This window comes from Apus apus, chromosome 20 (assembly GCF_020740795.1).
Source record: "Apus apus isolate bApuApu2 chromosome 20, bApuApu2.pri.cur, whole genome shotgun sequence".
Lineage (NCBI taxonomy): Eukaryota > Metazoa > Chordata > Aves > Apodiformes > Apodidae > Apus > Apus apus.
In genome coordinates, this window is record NC_067301.1 from 2,602,558 (window position 1) to 2,624,262 (window position 21,705).

At 49.1% G+C, this 21,705-nt stretch overlaps 1 protein-coding gene across 1 annotated transcript in view; it reads left to right on the top strand.

Moving 5' to 3' along the window:
- The window catches only part of ACAP3 (ArfGAP with coiled-coil, ankyrin repeat and PH domains 3), a 74,768-nt gene that overhangs the window by 37,746 nt on the left and 15,317 nt on the right, over positions 1 to 21,705 (top strand). The window contains exons 3-10 of the mRNA XM_051637188.1: positions 1,652 to 1,771; positions 2,272 to 2,325; positions 11,125 to 11,183; positions 14,237 to 14,420; positions 15,486 to 15,530; positions 15,976 to 16,071; positions 16,394 to 16,468; positions 17,171 to 17,182. Coding sequence (XP_051493148.1) covers positions 1,652 to 1,771; positions 2,272 to 2,325; positions 11,125 to 11,183; positions 14,237 to 14,420; positions 15,486 to 15,530; positions 15,976 to 16,071; positions 16,394 to 16,468; positions 17,171 to 17,182 — 645 coding nt within the window. The remainder of the gene's footprint in view (positions 1 to 1,651; positions 1,772 to 2,271; positions 2,326 to 11,124; positions 11,184 to 14,236; positions 14,421 to 15,485; positions 15,531 to 15,975; positions 16,072 to 16,393; positions 16,469 to 17,170; positions 17,183 to 21,705) is intronic.

The following is a 21,705-nucleotide window of genomic DNA, read 5'->3' on the forward strand; positions in this document are numbered from 1 at the left end:
AGTGTGAAAGAGTGAGGACTGTATAAACTGGGTATACACAAGATATACCACGTGTGACTGGATATATACTAATAATATATATACTATTCGTACCTTCACATACATTTAGATACAGTTTTACAGAACTGCAGACAGAGGCAAACAAGCTTCTTCTGCAATATGTGCATATGGATTAGATCCCAAAACCTTGAGGCTGCATAAATAGAACAAGCACCAGGCCCACAACCAGCACATCAACCCTCCGTGGGGCTTTGGCATCCAGGCAAACATGAGAGCTGCTCATCCCCAGCCTGTAGGTGAGGCTGGTTGACAGGGAAAGATTTCAAAAGTCATTGTCGTTAATAAGATTAGATTCCCTAAAAAAGCTCCTGGGTTTTGAGAATGGAAAACTTCAGTTCCAGGTGTTTGTGATCAGCAGCTAAAGTTTTTCATGTAATTAAAAAGCCCAGAACAGTGAGGATTTAAAAAAATGATCTACCAACCAGATGAAGAAATTGAAAATTGTGCTGAGTGGCCAGCTGTTGCTGTAGCAAATGTTTCGAGCCTTTGTTTTGTGGATTTATCTGAAGTTGTTTAATGTAACTTTTTACAAGGAGTTTTGGCTGAAAGGAGATAGGCTAATGGCCAGGAATTCTGGCTAAGCTAAATCTTCAGTCTTTAAGCCAGTTCCAGGCATGCTAAGGCAGCTTGCTGTGGCTGGGTAGTCTGGGAATGTTTCCTGCAGCTGTTAAATTATCAACAGTTAATAAAAGTTGTCTGGAGATGTATGCCTGTGCTGCAGCAAACTAATTCCAAAGTGAGGGATCCACCCCATTTTGCTGCAAGTTCCAGGTAACTTCCCATGTAACTTCCCTAGAAGGTGATGAGAATTGGAACTTGCTTAAAGTTGTTAATGTTTCTCCAGACAAAGCTCTTTCCAGATCTAGCAGAAAGACTGTACTAAGTCACAGGCAGCCCAGAGATGAGTGCTGTAATCCCTCACCAGTGAAATTTCCTTGGGCTGCAGAATTGTGGGAATTGATTTGCAGTTACCTGCAGTCTTAATGGTTGAACCTGTGTGTGAGGGAACATGCTTTCCCACAGCAGACATGGCTTAAACAGTCCTGGGCAGTTGGGTTAAGGAAAACATGATACAAAAATGTCAGGCTGTGGGCTCCCCTTCATCCCAAGGTAAGAGCAAGGCAAGTCTCCACAAGTCTGCAGAACAGCCAGCTGGGCTTGGAGGCTGGACAACCCCAAAGAGCAGCATACTCCCAGCAGGGAGATTCTGGACAGCTTATCAGTCCACCCAGCACCAGCGAGTCTGATCTCTCCCCACTCAATCTGTGTGATCGGGTTCCTGCTATTGCAGTCCTGGTGCCTCAAGATAGAATGAAGAGCAGAAACCCACTGGAAAAAATGGGCTCCCCTGATTCGTCTGTCCTCAGGGGATAGCCTGGAACTGTTAAGTGACAAGTGAAACATTGACAGGGAAGGGAGATTGTCATCCCTGCTCCTGCCACGTGCAGCAAGGCTTGCTGGTGCAGCCACAGCAGGAACGTGGATGGCGTCGTGTCCTGAAGGCCTGGGGCTGGGCTCTTGGTGCAGCTGAAAACCAGGCTGGTTGCAATTCAGCTGGATGTGCTCAGCTCCCACCTCTCTCTCCGTGCAGCTGGTGAAGCTCTGCAGTGGGATGATTGAAGCAGGCAAAGCCTACATCACCACCAACAAGCACTTTGTCAGCGGGGTCCGGGACTTGTCCCAGCAGTGCAAGAAGGATGAAATGATTTCGGTGAGTCCTCCTGGGGGATGGAGTGTGGGACACAGGGAGGGCTGGGGAGAGTTGAGCTTCCTGATGGTGTGAATGGACCAGAAGTCCCAGAGGCTTACACTGTATAAGTAGCCATTTAGTGTGAGATTTTATTTTTGGAGGAATGTAATGACCATGCAATGCTGGCAGGTCAGAGTGAGATTTACTGTTAGCAGGGAGAACTGGACTTTTAAGAAGCCACAGTTCTGACAAGGTTGATGGAATCCAGGTCAGTAAGCATGAGTTATTTTGGGTTATTTAGGAAACAAGGGTAACCAGCCCACACAAGCAACAGCTGACATGTTGAGTTCAGCACTAAACTGGAAAGGACAGGGAGCTTATGGCTTCGGTGTCAGAGGTTTTTGGAAGGTTGGCTCTTCAGTGGCTTACTGAGAGTCTCCCTCAGCCATGGAACCCCCTGGGAATGAAGGGCAGCTGCTTCTGTTCACTGCCAGAACCTTTTTCTTTACCTTTTTTTGCAGGAGTGCCTCGACAAATTTGGAGACAGTCTGCAGGAAATGATTAACTATCACATGGTAAGATGCTGCTTCCTCTTGTCTTTTTGTGTGCTGGTGGCAACCTCTTTCTCAAGGCACTGCTGAGTGGTCTTCTGTGTCTAATTTACTTGCCACTGCCCAAAGGACTGGTCCATGAATGTCTTTCAGGTTCCAGTCCCTGCACGTTGCTTAGTCAAGACAGCAGCAAAGGGCTGGGAGTTGTTGTTGCCTCTTGCCACAATATTGGATTAGATGAGCTGAGAGTCTGTGTGCTCTCAACAATCAGTCCTGGTGCCTCACCTATGCTAGGAAATGGGATTTCCACAGCTCAGGACTCTGGCTGTTAGCAACCTTGTTGCTGCAGATTAGGAATGCACTCTGAGGCTTGGCATGCAGATCTGTGCCATTAGGACACTGGCAAGGCTGTGAATGGATGAAACCAAAAGGGCTGCATTGTTCAGCTGGTGCTGGGAGCAGACCCAGTGGGCTGTGTGCAACTCTGTGTTTAAGGATAACACAGGACATGTTAATGCTTTGTTGAGATGAGAAGATGGAAATGGCTTTTCTCCAGAGCTGACTGTGTCTCACTAACAGAGCCCAAGGAGTTAGAATCTGCCCTTTCTCCATCCCATACATCCAGCCATGGCATCTGTAAACCTCGTAGAAAAAGAAGGTGCTTCATTCTTGCTGGCTCCATGCCACAATTTTAAGTCTGCAACTCAACAGGGAGCTTAAAGCACAAGTGCTTGAAAGTGAAGGAAGTTTCAGGGTGTCAGCATTGGACTGACCCACTTTTATACCCCTGTCAAAATACATTAGGCACAGTGCTTCCTTTTGGGATGAAAATAACCACATGCAGCAGGAGAAGAAGCTGCATCAAGTCCATTTAATTATTTCATGAAGCAAGTGGGAAGACTGTTTCCTTGTAAAAAAAAAACCAAAACAACAGAACTGACAGGGAAAAGAGGAACTGCACACACAGCTCTCCTAAGGCTGTTAGTGTCTGGGGACAGTCAGACACTGTACAGCAATGCTGTTGGTGTGGAGGGGGTGAATAAACCAGGGTGAGCATCAGAGAAAAAAAGTGCATTTGTGTCAAAGCAGAGAAAGTCAAACCCTGATTTTTTCTGATGCTGCTCAAATTCCCTCTAAAAATGTAGAGCCTTTTTGCCAAGGAGCACGTGAACCCCTCCATTCCCGGGGGTCACAGCCCAGCTGCAGTGGTTGGGGCTGTGCTGAGGAGTGTGTGCAGCCAGCCCTGAGGAAGCACTCCCAGCCAGAAGCCTGGAGCTGCAGAAAGCTGTCTGCAAGCTCTGCCACGCCAGCTGTGCTGCTTCCCCTGCATCCCCCCCTCTCTGCCAGAAGTGGCACTTCTGGGATTGCTCTTGCCTCAGCCGACTGTTAAGCAGAGGGACCCTTCCCAGAGCTGTCAGATCCCCAGCTGATGTGGTATAACCCTTCCATGCACCCCACCCTGTCCAGCAAGGTGAGCTCCCCACTGTGTGTGCCTCAGGGGCTGGAAAAGGCAGCATTTCCCAACCCCCAGCTGCATGCACAGGGGAAACCTGCTTAAATCCTCCCTCCCCCCAGCCTTTGGAGAGCACCCTCCTCCCTTGTTGCACAGCAGGGTGAGTCCCTCTCCAGGAAGTGGCTTTGCTGCACCTTGAGCCCTCTTCTGTTCAATTAGCTGAGTTATTTTTAGTGTCTTGTGCTGTCTCCTTTGTGTGTGCGTGTGTGTGTATGTGTATCTTGGCTCATCCATGTCTGAGGAGCTCAGCTCTGAAGCAGTTGTCAGTGCTTGCTCTAGGAATGTGGCCAGGACAGTATGTACAACTGGAACAAGTTAAAAAGAAGGGAAAATATCCCCAAAAATCAGCTGGAAAAGCTTGTTCTGTAAGTTTATTGCTAGAGACTGGAGATGTCCTCATTCTAGTTCAGCAAAATCCTGCTTGAATGTAGAAGATGAACACACTGAGCTCCAGAGCATTCCTACCTTCCTTTTAATGCCTAAGGAGGAAAAAACATCAAAGCAACCTTAGAGGACAGATGACAAAAGAGAGAGTTAAGATCAGAAGAGCTGGAGTCAGCATCCTCTGCCATTCTTTGTGCTCTTAGCCACATGCACTTGGGCTGATGCCTTAAGCATGTCAAAGCATGTTTAGGAGGTAGAAGCCTCAAGACCTTTATGGATCTGCACTTTGATGCATTTATGTCTCAGCTTCCATATCTGCAAAAAGCATTTCAAGTGCTTTCCTGTCTCTGGGGGGCTATTGGGAGGAGACACAGACTAATAACTAACAGAAGCTCTGCTAATTCCTGCCAGGTAAATGCCAGGGTTGTCAGAAAGATGAATCAACACCTCAGAATTTTTGCCCAAACTATGGAAAGGAATGAAAGCAAGGGAGGGCAGACAGGCAGGGGGAGAAGAAGGTAGGTTTAGCACTGAGGTGGAAGGTGCTGGGGTTGAAATGCTGGTCAGTCACATAGAACTCTAAGGGATGACAGTGACAGAACTGGAAACAGTGTTGGGCTCCTGTCTGGTACTAAAATGTAGGATGCACTGTGAGGGAGCAGCACTGCTCCATGGGGAACAGGGTCTGTGGAGGGGTTTTTTGCTGTCTTGTCCCTTCCTCATGCAGCTCTTTGCAGCACAGGCAGTGCTGGGCTGTCTGGGGGATGCTGCATCAGGTTGCCTCAGCCCTGTGCTGGTTAGAGGGGCATGATCCGTGACAGGCAACAAATTCCCAGCTATATCTGGGAGATCTCTGAGCAGTGGGTGGCAGACAGGGATGCCAGGACCTTGCAGCACTTGCATGGCTCACTGGAGTGAACCCTTTCCTTTCTCACAAGCCAGAGTGGCATGAACTTGAATTTTGCTCGAGGGCCTGAAGTCTCCCCTGTGACTCCTCCTCCTCACTACCTACCAAACTAGAGTGAATACATTTTGACTGTGCCTTTCCAGGCTTCTCTGCACTGGGAATGCTCCTTGCTTGTCTGCAGGCAGATGCTGTTCTGGCAGCTCCAAAACCTGTGTGTTGGTCCACTTGCCTCCTCCCTTCCCCTAAGACACAGAACAGGTTGAAAGGCATCTGCCACTGCATGTGTGAAGACAATCTTTCCCTCTCTTTACAGAATCTGAGGAATGGCTTTAAGTACATGAGTGTAGCAAGCCATCCCCACAGGTAGAAGAGCATAAAGTTGCCATCACTTCTAGAGCAGTAGCTGATAATTATGGGCTGTTGAATTTAAATGCCGATGCTGAGTGTTTGAAATTACAGCAGTGCAGAAGCTCACGTGGTTTTTTTCATCCTGTTGCCAAAGCCTGAACTGTTAAACTGTAGGCTTGAAATGGGTTTTGTTCCTCCAAAACTTCTGATTAGGTCAGAGTTCCCTGCACTGCCTTTAGGTGCAGTTCTGTGTAGTGCAGGTCGTCCTCTCCACACGCTTTGGAAGCAAACACAACTGGCTGTGCTCCATGCCAACCTCTTGGTGCTGACCAGCTGTCCAGATAAAGAGATGTACAATTTATAGTTCTAAGCTATCAGCACCCAAGGAACTAGGGAAGGGGAGGCTCCAGCTTATACAAGGGCAAGGGGCTGCAAGTGTGGGGGTGCAATAGCCCCCAGCTTTGTAAAAAAATGGTAGTTTTCCCACCAGCCTAATCCCCTGCACATGCCTTGGAAAGAAATACCAGGATCTGCAGCAAAACCATGTCACATTTACCCACCAAGGCTCTTTCCCATACAGTTCCCTCTGTCTTGTGTGGTCAGAAAGAAAAGTGAAAGGATGTGAGTGGAAGTGCTTTTGTGATAGAATTACTCTGGCTGAGCCCCTTAAAGTGCATCTTCAGGTATTTTCCAGGTCAGAAGAGATACCACTGACATTGCCCTCATCAGTACCCCTCCAGCCAGCCCTGTGTCAACCTTCATTAAGTCCTCAGCTTTCCTGGCTGCCACCAGGCACTGGAGCTACGTCACAGGAATCCTCCAGCAGCAGCTTGCAGGGGAGATTTAGCTCTGCTGAGCAAACCAGGAGGCATTTCCTGCTGACAAGAAGAAAAGCCACCCAAGCTGTGATGAGTCAGGGAGGCAGATGGCAGATGTCATGGGTGGAAGGTAGTGGTGGAGTTCAGGGGGAAAGAAGTGAAATGGAGGGTGCTTCCAAGCTGCCTGCTCTCCACAGGGTTGGGTGGACCACCTGCATTTCTGACAGCACTTGGGAAGGGTCCAGGTGCATCAAGCTGCCACGGTGAGGGGTATAATTTCTGGATGCAGAATTGCCATCTGACAAGGGAGAGGCTTTCTGTCATCTCATGGCTTCACAGGTTAGGTGACATTACACTCATCCAAAAGTCAGCTGCTGCCCTTGGGTACCAGTCTAGCAGTTAACAGAAGCTCAGTGCTGCCTTCTGGGTTTCATAAAGACTTGTCATTTTCTAGAATACTTCAGGATGTCTACTTTCTAGTTAGAGGAGAGGAGCAGCTTCAATAATATCTAAGGGGCAGGAACAAATGGCCTTTGACCCAAGCACGAAATAGAGCTCTTGAGCTGTTTGTGAGAGAGACTAAACTTCAGCTTGGTTCAGAAGTTAGGCTTGGTCTGTGTTGACATCCAGCATGTGTAACAGAAGTAGTGTTGGCTTGTTTTCCAGAGCACAGCTCCTCAAGTGAGCTGTATTACAAAGGCATTGCAGATGGAATGCTCTTCATGGGTGGCATTTATCTGGTGGGCCGTTGCTCAAGAGATGTAGGACCAAATTATATAGCCAGAGTGGAATAAAAGTGGGCTGTCATTGTGGAGTTTTGTTACTTGAGCAGCTGCAGTGGTATTTGCTTGATCTTTCCAAAGCTCTGTCAGGCACGCCCTGAGCTCAGCTTGGACAGACATACCTTAGAGCAGGAAGGCACCCAGGTCTTGGAAGGCCTCTTGGGAACTCTGGAGCAGGAAAGGTAGCTGAAGAGGAAGAGGTGGAGGTGGAGGAAGAGGTGGAGAGGCCAGTCTGACAGAATGTCAGACAGGCCTAGCAGCACAGTGTTGGAGAATGGGCTTGTCAGCTGAGTGGGCTTTGTGGAGCAGGGTGTCTGATGGGAAGGCTGACATAAAGAGTATAGATAATCACCTTCTGCAGGTGGGAGGTGTCCTCCTCACTTTCTGAGGAGGGAGGTCACTTTTGTTCCCCAGCAGATGCTCAGAGATGACTGACAGACTCACCCAGGCCATCCCCACCATCCCAGCTGGAGCTGCCTCCCTCCTGGACTCTGCAGCATCCCCACCCTGGGAGGCTGCTGACAGGATTCCCAACACTGGATAGAAGGACCAGGCTCTGATTCCCAGGCCACCAGACAACCAGCCCTCATTGAAATGTGACAGAAACCAGCTCCCAGACCCTTCCTGGGGATGTTGGTGGGAACGAGGCCTCTGGACTGGCCATGGGGGAGATAAGAGCAGGGACGTGACTCACTTGGCTCCCAAGCAGGGCTGGGGTGGGGGATTGGTGAAGCTGGAGAAGGGACATGTCCATATGTCAGGCAGCTGCAGAGGAAGTTCCACACCCTGTGGCTCATCAGCTGGGGCCAGTTGTTGCTAGAGAATGGCTTATTTGCTGTGGCTCTCAGTGTACTAATAGACCTTGAGGGCCCTGAACAGCTTCACCTGGGGCCTCTGCCCATGTCCTCCACCCCTGGGTCCATTTAAGCTCTGCCCAATGCCTTCAGTCTTGGTTTGAGCTTTGCTGTGGGAACACTGGTCTCCAGCTCAGCTACAGCCACACCCACCTAGGGACCCTGATGCTCTCAACTCACAGACTGATTTTTCTGGCTTGATGCTGGACTTGCCTTGTCACTGTGGTCCTGCCTGGAAAACTTTGGGCCTGATACATGGACCACGCTTGGCCTTGGACCTGCCTTATCACCACAAACTTACCTGATGATCTGGGCTCTTGGTTGAATATGGCCACCATCTCTGGACCTGCCCCGCTCTCTTGGTGTGATGAGGCAGAGCTTTGGCTGGTGAGGCCCCTGCCCTCTCTCTTCATCTCCTGCTCCCTGAGAAATTCCCACCACAAAGGCCATTGCCTGCCTTTGATCTCTGCTCAAGCACTATTCCTGTGTGCAGCTGTCATCTCCTGCTGCTGAACTTCATGCATGTGAGTGCTGAGAGAAGCAGTCCACATTCAGTCCATCTCGCTTCTTAGCTTCTGCTTTGCTTTGGAGCCTGGTGGGATCTCCTCTTCACTTGGAAGCTCTGTAGGGAGCCACGTGGGAGTCATGTATCAACAGCATCCCTTTGGATCTCTTATGTTCTGTATCTTGATTTTAGGCTTGCAGTTCTAGGAATAACATCCTGAGCCACTGAGCTTGTTTTCATTTCTCGGGGGCTTGAAATTCCTAAGCCCCCTGTCACACACAGGTTGGGATTTATCCTGTTTCCTCAGAAGCCCATGCTGGGAAAGTGGAATGTAGGATCTAGCCTTTTGCTGCTGTTGGATGAGAGCTGTGTTAACTCCCTTCTTTCATGCTGACCCTCCTCAGGCACAGATGTGTGTGAGTCATAGGCTGGACTTCTCATGTCTTGGTGGAAGCTAAGAGAGAGGGTGGGGTGATATTTGGTCTGGAAAATCTTAAAACAAGTTATTTGTTCCAAGTATGTCTGGGAAAGGAGGAGAAGCCATGGGATGATTTTAGATTTGAAACTCTAGCTTTTAAAACTCATTTTGTGTTGAAAATTGAATGGAGGTACCACTTGAAAACATTCCCCTGGTGATCTTGCCTGGCAAAAGTAATGAAGAAGCAATGAAAGTAATGCTGTTATCATAGGATGCTTCTCAGCAGAGATGCTGCTGGCAGGAAAGGCATATTCAGTACCTGACCTGGGACCTTGCTTGGTTTGTCTGAGTGCTCAGCAGGTTTTTGCTTGCAGTTCCCTAGGGAGCCATCTAGGAGCTGATTTTTGTGTGCAGGAATGGGAAGGTGGGTGTAGGTGCCCCACCTCAGCACTGCCTGGTGTGGTGTCTGCTTGTCCTCACACAGCAGGGACCAGCCTGCATTTCTGTGGAGCCCTTCAATCCCCCTGCTGCCCATCCACACTGCAGCTTTGTGTGGCCTGGATGTAATGTTTATCAAGCTGAGGAAGCCCCATTCCTTCAGCTGGGTGGGGCTTTGTACCCTGGAATCCATTCTTCCCTGGAGTGTCCCAAGATACTTGTCTGCAGTAGGACAGAAGTGTCCTTTCCTTTCCCTGATCCTGAGCAAGTGTGTCATCCTGGTGGAAACCAATGATGGCAACTTTGCAGAGGTAGGTGCAAGTGGGAACCAGATGGCTCTCTTGCTGCTTGCCTGTCCTTGCATGGTGTCAGGAGTGGAGGAAAGCATTGTCAGTGACCAAACATCACTTGAGGAAGCTGCTTCCTGGGAAGAGCTGCAGACCAGTGTCTCTTGGAGAGCTGCTGGAGAGACAGAACGGATGCCAAGAGCCGTAAATAATTTACATTGGTAAAAACACAAAGCTGGGTGGTCTTGGGGTGTTCTTTCTTTCCCCCTTGCTTTGCATCTGTTCATATTTAGAGGCTGTTCATGCTTAGCTAGTCCTGGCATGTTTCTTGCTTTGTCCTTGGCTTCAGCAAGGCACAGAATGAATGTTTGAGGCTCTGCAGCCAAGGCTGCTGCTTCCATGCAGAGGGCTTTGCTATCTGTTTGGAGCAGTGTACCTGTGTGGTGTCAAAAGCTTGACTTGCTTACCTCCTAGTGGGAGGTGTTAGAGGACATCTGAGTCTGTTGGCACTGGAAGGAAGCATCAGGAATGAACCAGAGTGTTGTTGCTGTAGGTTGCTACGGGCCACGAGAAGGTTAAAGCTTGTGACCCCCTCAGAGTGTGTATCCCTTGCAGATCTCTGCAGTGCCTGCCAAGGCCTTAGTGCTGTGGACACAGCACTGCTCTGGCTGGGAATGTGCATCATGCTCCAGTTTTGTTCTTGTATGTCACCAGCCTCTATTTTTTTCATAGGCAATTAGTTAAATCAATCTTCCCCAAGTCAAGTGTGTTTTGTCTGTGGAGGTAACTGGTGAGTGATCTCCCAGTACTTGTCTCAAACCATGAACTTTTCCATATTATTTTCTCCCCTTGTCCTGCTGGGGAGGGGTAGTGAGAGTGGCTCGGTGGGCACCTGGCAGCCAGGTATGAGGTTAACCCACCACCTCCTCACAAAGAGCTGCTGCTTTTGGCAATACCAGCTTTTTTGGCACTGTAAATGGTCCAATATAAGATGACTCTTCCTGTGGAGTAATGGGCTTGGGACCATTTTTTGGTGAGGGACAGACAGGAGAGTAAAACTTGAAACTCGTAGGCACAGAGTTTCTTTGTCCTGGTTGCTTGGAGCTCTCGGTGGAGCTGATCAGCCTGTGCAGGCTGTGCTGAACCTTTCAGCGGCTGCTCCGACTCCTTCCCCGCGCGGGGCAGTGCGGAGGTGACACTGCCCTCCTCTGGCAACACGAGAAAGCCGAGGCTCGGGAGAGCGTTCAGAGCGGGGACTATGAAGGCATCTGCTCCTACAAACACTCCTCTTACGAAGGTACGTTGTGGCCTCGGTCTCCTTGGGATATTCAGAGCCCTGACACAAGCTGTGGAACCTGCAGTGCTGGAATTTGTAGGGGAATGCTGCAGCCATGAGGGAGAGTTGTTATCCATTGTGACAGCCGTCAAGTAACAGACACCACTAAGTCCTGGAGTGATGCTGAGTCCCTCACACTGAAGGTCCTATAGGGCATTCCTGGAATTTCTGACTCCTCAGTACTTCCATGTTGCAAAAATATTTGATATTCGTTTTCCTCTCTTTTCTTTCAGATCCTGTTTGACCAGGCTCAGAGATCAGTCCGGCAGCAGCTGCACAATTTTGTGAAAGAGTGAGTACTTGGCTTATCAGTTTGGTCTCCAGCTTCTTGAACCTCCATTGCACCTGTCCTCTGTGCACTGCAAACAGAACTGCAGCCTCCACACAGCTACTGAAGGCTCTGCTTGGAGCAGAAGAGACACTGAAGGGCAGAGGGAAGGCTCTGGTTTGTGATGGCTGTTGCTGACATCTAGCTACGCTATCATTTGGTTGCTCTGTTGTCAACCACAGGTCTTCATCCTGTTCCCAGCTCATAGTTAAAGCTGGACATGAGGCACACTTCCATTATCCCAAAGCCTGGTGAAGTTCATCTGCAGAGCCCGACTTTGCTGCTTCTCACTGATCCTCTAGGTCAAACACATCCCAGAGTTCAGATCCCTGCAGAGCAGGGCCAGCTCTACATATTATGTTCCTTGCACAGTTGTCATAGTGGTTTATCCAGTGCATGCTTGCAGAAGGAACTTTGCTGCCAAATGACTTTGGGGTCCAGCAGAATCATTGTGTTCTTAGCTCCCTACACAACATGTTTAGTCACTCAAAATGACAGCAGCTCCACTGTTCTGGAGAAACCTGAGCATCTTGTCTGGTAGGTGATGGACAGGAGGGCCCTTTGTGCTCATCATCACTGTGCCTTCAGCCTGGAGCTTGACCACTGGTTCAAAGTTCTGTGCTAATGTCAAGCAGGTTTCCAAAGCCCTGGTGTGAGCAATGCAGACTATTCCATGTTAAGGATGTGAACTTGCACATGGCAGGTCTGGGGTGCAGAAGAGCTGGGCCCAGGAAGTTAATTGGATGGGAACAGCCTGTACGTTTGATCAGGGCTCTCAGCAGGCTGTCCCTGCCATTGCAGCATGAACACTGAGTGCCTTGTGTCCCCAGGGCAGGTGCCCAGTGCAGCCTGGGATCCCAGCAGCTGGATGTAGGTCAGGGAGGCAACTGAGGCCTTCAGCTAAGCAGGAGCTGGTTGCTGTGGGAACTGGTAATTGGCTGTGAATCCCTCAGCAGCCGTGTGGTTTGATGAAAGGGGGGGTCCCTAGTTAACCCCCCCCCCCATTCTTCATCCCCATCTTCCTGCCTGGCACTCCCCCTACCTCCACTTTCTCTATAATCATTTCTCTGATGAGCTCAGATTTAATCTGCTTGGGGCTGGCAGTTGGAAGGGGGAATTTCACCTTTGTTTTGGGTCTGTCATCCTTTCAGTATCTTTGCATCTTGACACTTTTTTCCACTCGTGCTGCTCACCCTCTGCACTTGCAGACCCTGGTGCTTTGATCTTCTGCATTGCTTCTGCCCCTGCTTGGAAAATAATTTCTGTGCTTGGGACCATTTTGAATATTCCACCTAGGGCCAGTCTGCAACCTCTGGCAACAAAGGATGGCAACAAAGGAGCAGTGGGAACTGTGCCCTTGCCTGGTGATCCACATGTGTCTCTGAGGACAATATTTACCCTCTAACCTGCCCTCCCTGTCCCTAAGCCCTGAAGGTCTTTGCCTGGTTTATTTCTGTGGTATACACAGGAGAGGTCAGTTTGCCCTGCACGTGCTGTCAGTAGCCAAGTGCTCTGTGGCTGCCTTGGCCACAGACCTTGCTGAGTTAGGAGGGCTTTAGGAGGCCTTTATTAACTGAGTCTTGAGGTTGCAGTCATCTGCTGCAGCCTGGCTTAGAGCTAACTGGGCATTTCCAGCAGCATGAAATGCCTCCAAACTCCTGCTCTCTTCCACTGGGAATATGCAGAGAGGGGGGAGGTGTTTCAAAGCTGGATCCAAAGCTGTGTGACATCCCCACAGCCCTTTGTTGCAAGTGACCCAAAACCACAAGAAGTGACCATGTTATTTTCCTGTGAGTGGAGCTAGATGGCCACATAACTCAGCAGCCCTGAGCATTGAGGGAGATGTGAAGGAGCAACAACCACCAGAACAGTAATCCAATCACCTCTCTTCTCATCTCATCCTTGTTGTACCTGCCCCTGCTATATTTTCTTAGCCAGGGGCTGATCCACACATACATATAGTTAACTTCAAACAGTTTGCCACAGGGCAGAGTTGTGGCTGACTGTTGTGTTCAGCTGAGGCTCTTCTTCCCTAGGCCAAAGAATAAGTGGATGCTACTTATTTACTAACAGTTCTTAACTACTATAAGTTATAACCATTTATAATTGAGGTAAACAGAGCTCCCCTGAACAGAAAATAAGTGTGTTACAGCTGTAAATCAACATTGCTGCTTTCAACTCCCAAGGAAGCAGGGCTGCTTGTGAGAGATGATCTTCAGGTATGGTTGTCCTCACTTCTTTGTGGTCAACTCAAATCTGGTCCTGCCTGAATGGTACCTGCTATTTAATTGGAAAAAAAAAACAAAACAAGAAATAAACTCAAACCTTCCTGTTGCTGTGACTTACAACCTCACCCCTGAAAGCAAACCCCTGATCCCATGTGAGGTCTCTGAAGTGTAAGTGAAACTCTGGAAGTTCACATTGTGGATTCTGTGTTTCTGAATGCAAATGTTAATAAATGTGGCTGTTGTAAAAGGGGAAGAGAATAGTCAAATGTCTGGATTTTACAGTCAGATGAGACAGAATCAGCTAGAGAGGCACATGAGCAGCCTGGCTGCCCTGGTTGAATGCCCTGTCCTGAATTTGAAAGGCAGCTGGTTTTACTCTTCTCACAAAGTGAAACAGGAAGCATGTGTTTTCACTGGTAGGTCCTGAAATGTTCTGCTCACCACTTATTCTGAGGGCAATCATGGACTATCTTTAGGGCTGGGTGCCATCTGGTCTGGCTTCCTGGAAGCTGTCCTTGGAGGATTTCCTGAAGGCTTTGAGGGCAGTATGTAAGGTCCAAGGTCTTTCCTTGCCAACTGTCTCTAGAGAAAGACTGTTTAGAGTTGACCTGGAGTCAGTCCAGCTGGACATGGTGGTGCTGAGTAGGGTAGGTTTAGGATCCCAGTGGCATCTGGAGCAGGATCTCTGAGTGACCATCGTGTACCTGGTTGAACCCCTACTGGCTCTGCTGGTATCAGCAATATTCTGCCTGGTTTGTAACAAAGATTCTCCCCATCTTTGGGTTCCAGTGACGTCCGGAAGTTCAAGGAAACCAAGAAGCAGTTTGACAAGGTGAGGGAGGACATGGAGATCTCCCTGGTGAAGAATGCCCAGGCACCTCGGCACAAGCCCCACGAAGTGGAAGAGGCCACAGGCACCTTGACCATCACCAGGAAGTGTTTCCGACACCTGGCCCTGGACTACGTGTTGCAGGTTGGTGTGTCTGCCCCCAGTTCCCACTGGATTTCCCAGTAGAGAACAAGACAAACTGCTAAATCACCTTCTGTAGGGCCATGAAACTGCTGGCAGTGAGGGACCCAACACTGCCAAGTGGTCTCTGCAAGTCATTGTCTGCTCCTAGAGTGGACCTGAGAAGGGAAAGCTTAATCATTTTGTGGGTGAGAGAAATTAAGCACACTGCCCGAGACTGAGTTTCTCTTCCCAGTGGGAGGTTTCCTGCAGGAGCACTCACTCAGTGCCCCCAGAATTGTAAAGGATTTTTCTTAATCATTCATAGGTTTCGTGTCAGATCTGTCCTTTCAGGCAGTGGGTGTATGAAGCAGACAAATTCAGCATGAATATTGATCCATGTGTGTCTCCACTAGCTGTCACTCGTGCAGCACTGAGCTAAGACCATCTGCCAGCACGTTCTGTCTGATCTCCTGTGCTCTGGCAGCTGTGGAGATGAAGGCAGTGCCTTCCCCTCCAGTATAAATCATGCACATCATTGATCCTCCTTTAGGATTGCAATTTCTGGCATCTAGGATTTAGACATGATGGCAACTGTATTTGGTGGCAAGGTCATGCTATAGGGAGCTCCCTCCCCTTCCACTGCCAAAGAGGAAGAATTATTTCATGTGCTGATCCACTACTTGGGGGAGGTTTCCCTGTTGGTCCCCACTGCAAGGGGGGTGGTTTTAAATGCATCAATATGCACTTGTCCAGGCATCCTTTGGTACTTAATTAAGAATATAGTGAGGAGAATTATCATTTTATTTGCCTTCTTGGGGTCCCAAGTTGCACTCTGGGGTCACCGTGTGCCAACATAGATCTAGCAGTGACCTTACTCAGTAGCAGCCCAGGTCAGAAAGTGCATCTGTGCTCTTTCCCTTTTTATCCCACCTGGAACTCACCAGAACTGTCTTTTCAGAAACCAGCTTCCTGGCACTGTCCATGAATAGTTTGCAGTTTGCTGCTAGGGGTTGTTCCTCCGTAGATCTCTGTGCCCAGCTGCTTGGTGCTGCTGGTGCTGAGAGTCTTCTCTTGGTTCCTTCACAGATCAACGTGCTGCAGGCCAAGAAGAAGTTTGAGATCCTGGATGCGGTAAGGGCTCTCTGGGTTTGCTGGGGCTGCTCTCAGGGCCTCCATGAAAGGCAGCCCTCTCCATTTCAGGTTGCATGGGTCGACATACCGACTCCTCGCTCTGCCCTGGAGATACTGTCTGGGACTGCTCTGGGGGCTGCAGGTATGCTACAAGAGGGGAGAATGAAGGACCAGCAAGATGCTCCACAGGCCAGAGCTGGAGGGGACTTCCAGGGTGAAGGACACTGATCTTACTGCTTTGTGCTCACGACAGGGGTTACCTGACAGTGTGGAAGGATTTGAGAGGAAGAAAAGAGAAGAGGGAGAAGCATCTAATGGATAGTTTGCTTTGGGAAAGGAGAGGGTTAGACCTTGAAGAGATTTTTTTTTTTGTGGGTAGTAAAGAATAGGGACTTCTCACCCTCTGTCCCAGAACCTTTTCTGACTTTGCTGTTTCCCTCCCCAGATGCTGTCCTTCATGCATGCCCAGTACACCTTCTTCCAGCAGGGCTACAGTCTTCTCCATGAACTGGATCCCTACATGAAGAAACTAGCCACAGAGGTGAGGGGACAGGGGATGTGATTGGCTCCATCTGGCTGTTTGAACCCCTTCACCCTGAAGGGACATCCATCCTCTTTCCTGATCAGCCACCGTATTTGGTCATCAGGGAGTGGTGGGAGCATTGGACAGGCCATGCTGCTCTCTGGGGTGGCAGCCAAGAGCCATGGTTACCTCCAGTGCACACCCAAACACAGCCCTTTTTCCCTCTTGTGGGGATTTATGATGTCAGGTAGGGCTGGTGTAATCCCAGGGCAGGGAAGCAGAGATGGACAGTGGGCCATAAACCTCCTTCCTGATGTGTTATTCTCCTCCCTGCCCTTAGCTGGACCAGCTGGTGATTGATTCTGCAGTGGAGAAGAGAGAGATGGAGCACAAGCATGCACTGATCCAGCAGAGGGTGAGTCCTGGGGCTGCAGCACTATTCTCCATCAGGGCGGGTGTCTGGATCACAGTGGTAACTGTCTGATGAGGGGCCTTGCTGGTTAGTCCTTCACAGCCTGCAGCAGTAGCAGCAGAAGCTGATGAGAGTCATAACCTTGTGGAAGCTGGGGAGTCTAGCTAGTAGTTAAGCCTGATGAAATGCAGGGCATTCTGGTCCTGACACATCAGGTACACAACAGGGAGGGACACTGGGCACCTGTGGGCCAGCACACCTGGGCTGGGTTCCCAGTTCTGCCCTGCTCTGCCTCTGAGCAAGCCTTCTTTCTCTGCTTTGTCTCCCTCCCTGCTCCTGAGGACGTGGGAAGATTTAGAGGTTCATGTTCTATAAATGGCTCTGAGGTAGAGGAGTGGATGTAGTTTGTAATTGCATGTGAAAACAATTTGACTGCAAAGAGAGGTTAGAGCACTTCCCTCCCACCCTTTCTTTTATTCTCCTCTTCTGTCCCCTGGTCTTGCATCCTTCCTCCAGCTGAACAGGCTGGCTTTTATCTGGCAAGCCAGCTACTGCAGTATTAGCATGTCCCTTCTGACATGGGGTCTGATTTTCCAGACCATTCATCTGGGAATTATTCCAAATCCAAGGCCTGTAGAAACATAAACTAATTTTTTTTTTCTTTTTTCTTTTCTTTCTCCATGGATTTCTGACCTGCCCCTGCAGACCCTCCTGCAGGTGAGTACCCACATGTATTTCCTCTTCTGGCATCTTCATTTCTCAGAGTTAGCACTTTGCTGCTCTGGGTGGTTACAGCTGCTGCCTTTGAAAGCAGAACAGAGAAACCTCACTGTAATATTAATGCTGTAAGAGTGCTGGTCATTGGTGGACTTTAACATCCTCACACACACTGTCTTGCTCTGTGGGCACAGTAAGAGGGGATTTCAGGGACCCCTGAGCAATAGGTGTTGGTGAGCCCAGCCCTGAGCAGGGTTTGCTAAGGAGTCTGTGTCTGGCAGGCACTTGTGTGGATCAATACATCATAACAGGAGGATCTAAGTGGCCACTGTTACTTTTCTAATGCTCTCTCTCAAAAATGTCATACCCCATGAGATGGAAACATAACCACATTTGAAAGCTAATGACAGACATTCCCTGTGAAGCAGCCTGTGCAAATGCTCCCTCTGGTTAAGTGTTGGGAGGGAGGGGTAAATCCATTTGTGAGCTCTCAGTTCCCCTGGGACTCTACTGGAGTGATGACTTCATTCAGGGGGACATGGAAAGTCTCTCCAGTGCAGTGAGATCTCTTTATGTGCCTTTGCTGACTGGACTAGCAAGGAATGAAGCAGAGGTCAGGTTCCAAGAGGGAGAAGGAGCAATTAGTCTCATATGCATGGAGCTGTGGCTTTCTGTGTGCATAAGCTTATAAGAAAGCTGAACATCCCTACTGCAACTCAGGATTTAAAGCTTCCTGCCTGGAAATGTTATGAGGCTGCTTTTCAGCTGCTCCCAGGCAGTGTTGCTCCTGCCTTTGCCATGGAGCATGGCACTCTGCCTCTGGGGAGTGTGGTGCTGTCTCCAAAGGGAGCACAGCATGTATTGGAATATATGGCTCCATGCTGAGCCCTCAGCAGCCTCTGGTCTCTTGAAAAATGTGGTGATTTAGCAGTGCTTAATTAGAGAGGAGTGGCAGAAGTATCCTTTTTTTCCCCCTCAACACAGTGTCTTCCCAAACAGCCTGCTGAGACATGATGGAAAGGGAGGGAATCCAGTTTAAATAATAGATTTTGAAGTGTTCTTGGGGTGGGGATCTGTGCAGATTCTGAAGACAGGGAATTGAGTTGTCTTTGTGAGGCATGGAGGGCAGCCTTCTAAGACCCAAGATGATGGAATCATTAAGGTTAGAAAAGACCTCTAAGATCAAGTCCAACCATCCGCCCAATACCACCAGGCCAACTAAACCATGTCCTGAAGTGCCACATCTACATGGTTGGGGTTTTTTTGCTTGTTTTATTATTGTTTAAAATAAGTTTGGTAGGAGATTAAAACTCTGCACAAATCTTGACTGTTTTCTTTAACACTGTAATTGAGGTACCTTTTTCCTATGCCATGCTTTCCTCATCATCCCTCAGGGAACACCTGCCACCTTTGGGGCAGATTCCTAGGGCAGCTGTCATTTCAAGCTGTCATTTTAATCACTGCCCTTTCTGCCTTTGCAGCTTCAAAACCTTGAAGAGCTCCATCATTTGCAGCTTCACACTAGATATGAAAATAATGCTTACTTATACAAAAAGGGCTCCAATAAAATCAACAAGAGAAAAGGAAGAGTCTCTAATTTTTTATGGGCTACAATAAATATTGGAGTTATCCTTCTGGTGAGTGGGATCTGTGTGTGCAAGGACTGGAGTGTGGGATACATTCCTGGTAAGGCTGAGGAGATAGTCTTGTACCTTCCCACATTTCTCGTGTTGAACTAAGCAGTCTCAAGCCACATGTGTAATGAGTTGGTATGTTGTTGTGGGCTCAGCTGCTGCAGGTGGATGCACAAAGACATACAAGGTCTGGTGTAGTTGGAGAAGAATTTTGGAGAAGTTGGCCCTGTAACACCCAGGCCTGGGAATTTTTTTTTTTCCAGTGGGAATCGAGGAGGGAAATGGTAAAGTTTAAACCAGGTCTCCCTTCAAGACCCTGACCTTTGTGAATCCTTCCACTGCACCAGAACAGGTCAGTGGAAGGTGGAAGGATGCAGGGATATAGAAAAGCTCCTGCCCAGCCTCATACCCATTCCCAGCCTGGAGCAGTGTGGGAAGCACTGGTGCCAGGGCAGGAGGATGGAGAGCAGGCAGAGCTCTCTGCCTCGTTTCATCCAGCTGGTAGATGAGAACCTGGGGGCCATGTGGCACCTCAGCCCCCTGGCTTGGGTGGCTGTGGTGGGGCTGGGATGGGATGGCTGGCTCTGCCCCCGGAGCTGGGGCAGCAGGCCCTGGGGGGGCAGCCAAGGCCGGCTCTGTTAAGGTCAGGGAGGATTCAGGGAGCATCTTCCTGTCAACTTTGCTCTGTGTCGCCTGGCTTCTCCCTCTCCCTTCTGTCCCCCTGACAGCTGTATGGTAATTAGCCCTTGCTCTAAGCTGATTGACTGTGAATAGGAAGCAGGAGGAGGGGGGGAGGCAGGTGGTCCCCAGAGGCCAGCAGACTTCCTTTGCCTAGTGCCCCTTGCTTTGACAGCAGCCGACTGCAGAGCTGAAAGCTTCCCAAAAAGGAGTAGGAGGGGTAAAGGAGAAGGGGCTGCAAAAGAAATCCCTCCTTCCCTGCCAGCCCACGGTGCTTAGCAGAGATGCTGCTCTAGAGAGCGAAGAGAGAGAGGACACACAGAGCTGCTCCCTGCTCTCCAGGCAAGAGCAGCAGAGGCTCCCTTGCAGCTGGCATCATGAAGATTTTCGGCAGGCTTGAATACCTCCTGGTAAGGAGACTCCTGTAGGGTTGGCTGGACTTGGGGAGAAAGTTTAGAGGGCACCTCTCCCTGGGGGAGCAGGGTTGTGCCTGCAGGAGGTTGCTTGCAGTGTGACCTGAAAGCAAGTACAGCTTTATTGCTGCAGCAGAGCAAATGTGTTTGGTTCTGTTTCTAGGGTGGAAAAGCTGTGGGGCAAGGCACAGGTCTCTGTGCATCATTCGGTGGCAAGCACAGAGCAGGGAGGTTGCTTGGCATTAGGAAATGGAAGAAACAAAAGGTCTGTAGCTGGGGTTTGGCTGGGATGAATGAAAGCTGTCTGTGCAGAATAGGAATGTTGGAGGGGGAACCCTCCTCCAAATGCCATCTGCCTCCCAGGGTCTTGGGTTGTACACACTGTGCACACAGAGGTAAAAATATCCAGGTAGGGAAAAGGTTGAAAAATATTCAGGCACCAGAAGAGAACAGAATGTGCATGTAGCAGTGTTGGTGTGGAAGGGGGTGTGTGCCTCTTTAGGGAATGTGAATATTCCTCTGAATTATATTCTCTTTTGAATTGAATAGCCAACCTGGTCACATACAGCTGTTAACTCACCTCCAGGAGAAATTCTTGTCAATGCATGTGTGTGTATATATGTATAGACATATAATGTTGGTAAAGTGTACATAGTAATATTATTAAATACTGAGCATCACTGGTTACTCAAGGGAACAGGGCACTTTTGGATGAAGCCTTTGTCTTCTGTTTGGGAAAGCATGTGTTGTGTGTGTTGTTGCTTATCCTGAATGAAAATAAAATAACCTGGATGTTTGGTAGGAAGACCTTTCCCTGAAGAACTAAAAACTGGACTGAAATGATTCTCTGGTCACGACTGCCTCGTTTTGATAGTGTTTTCTACCAGCAGAAATAAAAAAATGGAACAGAAAATGCCAGTATCATTATTTCCACCTTGAAATGATGCACGGAGGGAGTGATGCTGTGGCTTTGCAGGGAGGGCCATTGCTACAGAGATTGAACTTTAAAGAGTTTCAAGGAAGTTTTGATGTTTTAGAGAGAGGTTCTACCTGTTCCCTGCCAGGTGTTGTGCTCTTTGGTAGAAGAATGAACCTATAACCAAGAGTTTCCTCCTCCAGTGGGTGTTCTCTTAGGCAGAGATCCTTACTTAGAGGACTCCCCTCCCACTGAGCATTCCAGGCTGATGAGGAGCATCTTCACTCTTTATATTAAGTCTGTTCACTGAAGCTGGAGGCTTATTGCAGTTCATCAGCCATGTTCTCTGCATGAACTGCTAGCTGGAGCAATTGGAGGAGCTTGGTGGCCTCTGCAGCAGTGCAAGCAGCCTCTGTGCATGCTGGAGGGGGATGGACAAGGGAGTTCTTCACTGAGGGAGCCATGAGGCAACCTGCACACTGGCTTTTTCCTTAGTTTTCCTTTTTATTTCTTTTATGGGTCTGTGCCTGTGCTGGGTCTCTTTATTTCCATTTGCTGGTTTGAAAGTATCTGCATTAATATCCTTCTTCACATCCCTTTGGATGGGTCTCTTGGAACGTGTTACTTCATTGTTGCTTCAGCAGCATTCAGGGTGCTCCCATGGAAACCATTGTGGTGGCATTTCCAAAAGAATATCAGCTCTCAGGCAGCCTCGTGTGTAAATTCAGAGTGACAGGACCAAGAAGGGGAGGGGACAGTGAGGCAAGGTTGTGATTTACTGATAGTCAATGAAGGAACAGGAAGCAGATGATGGCAGGGATCTGGTTTCTTACTCTGGAAGACGTCTGATTTGTGTTACCAGTGTGTGATCCAGCATGTCAC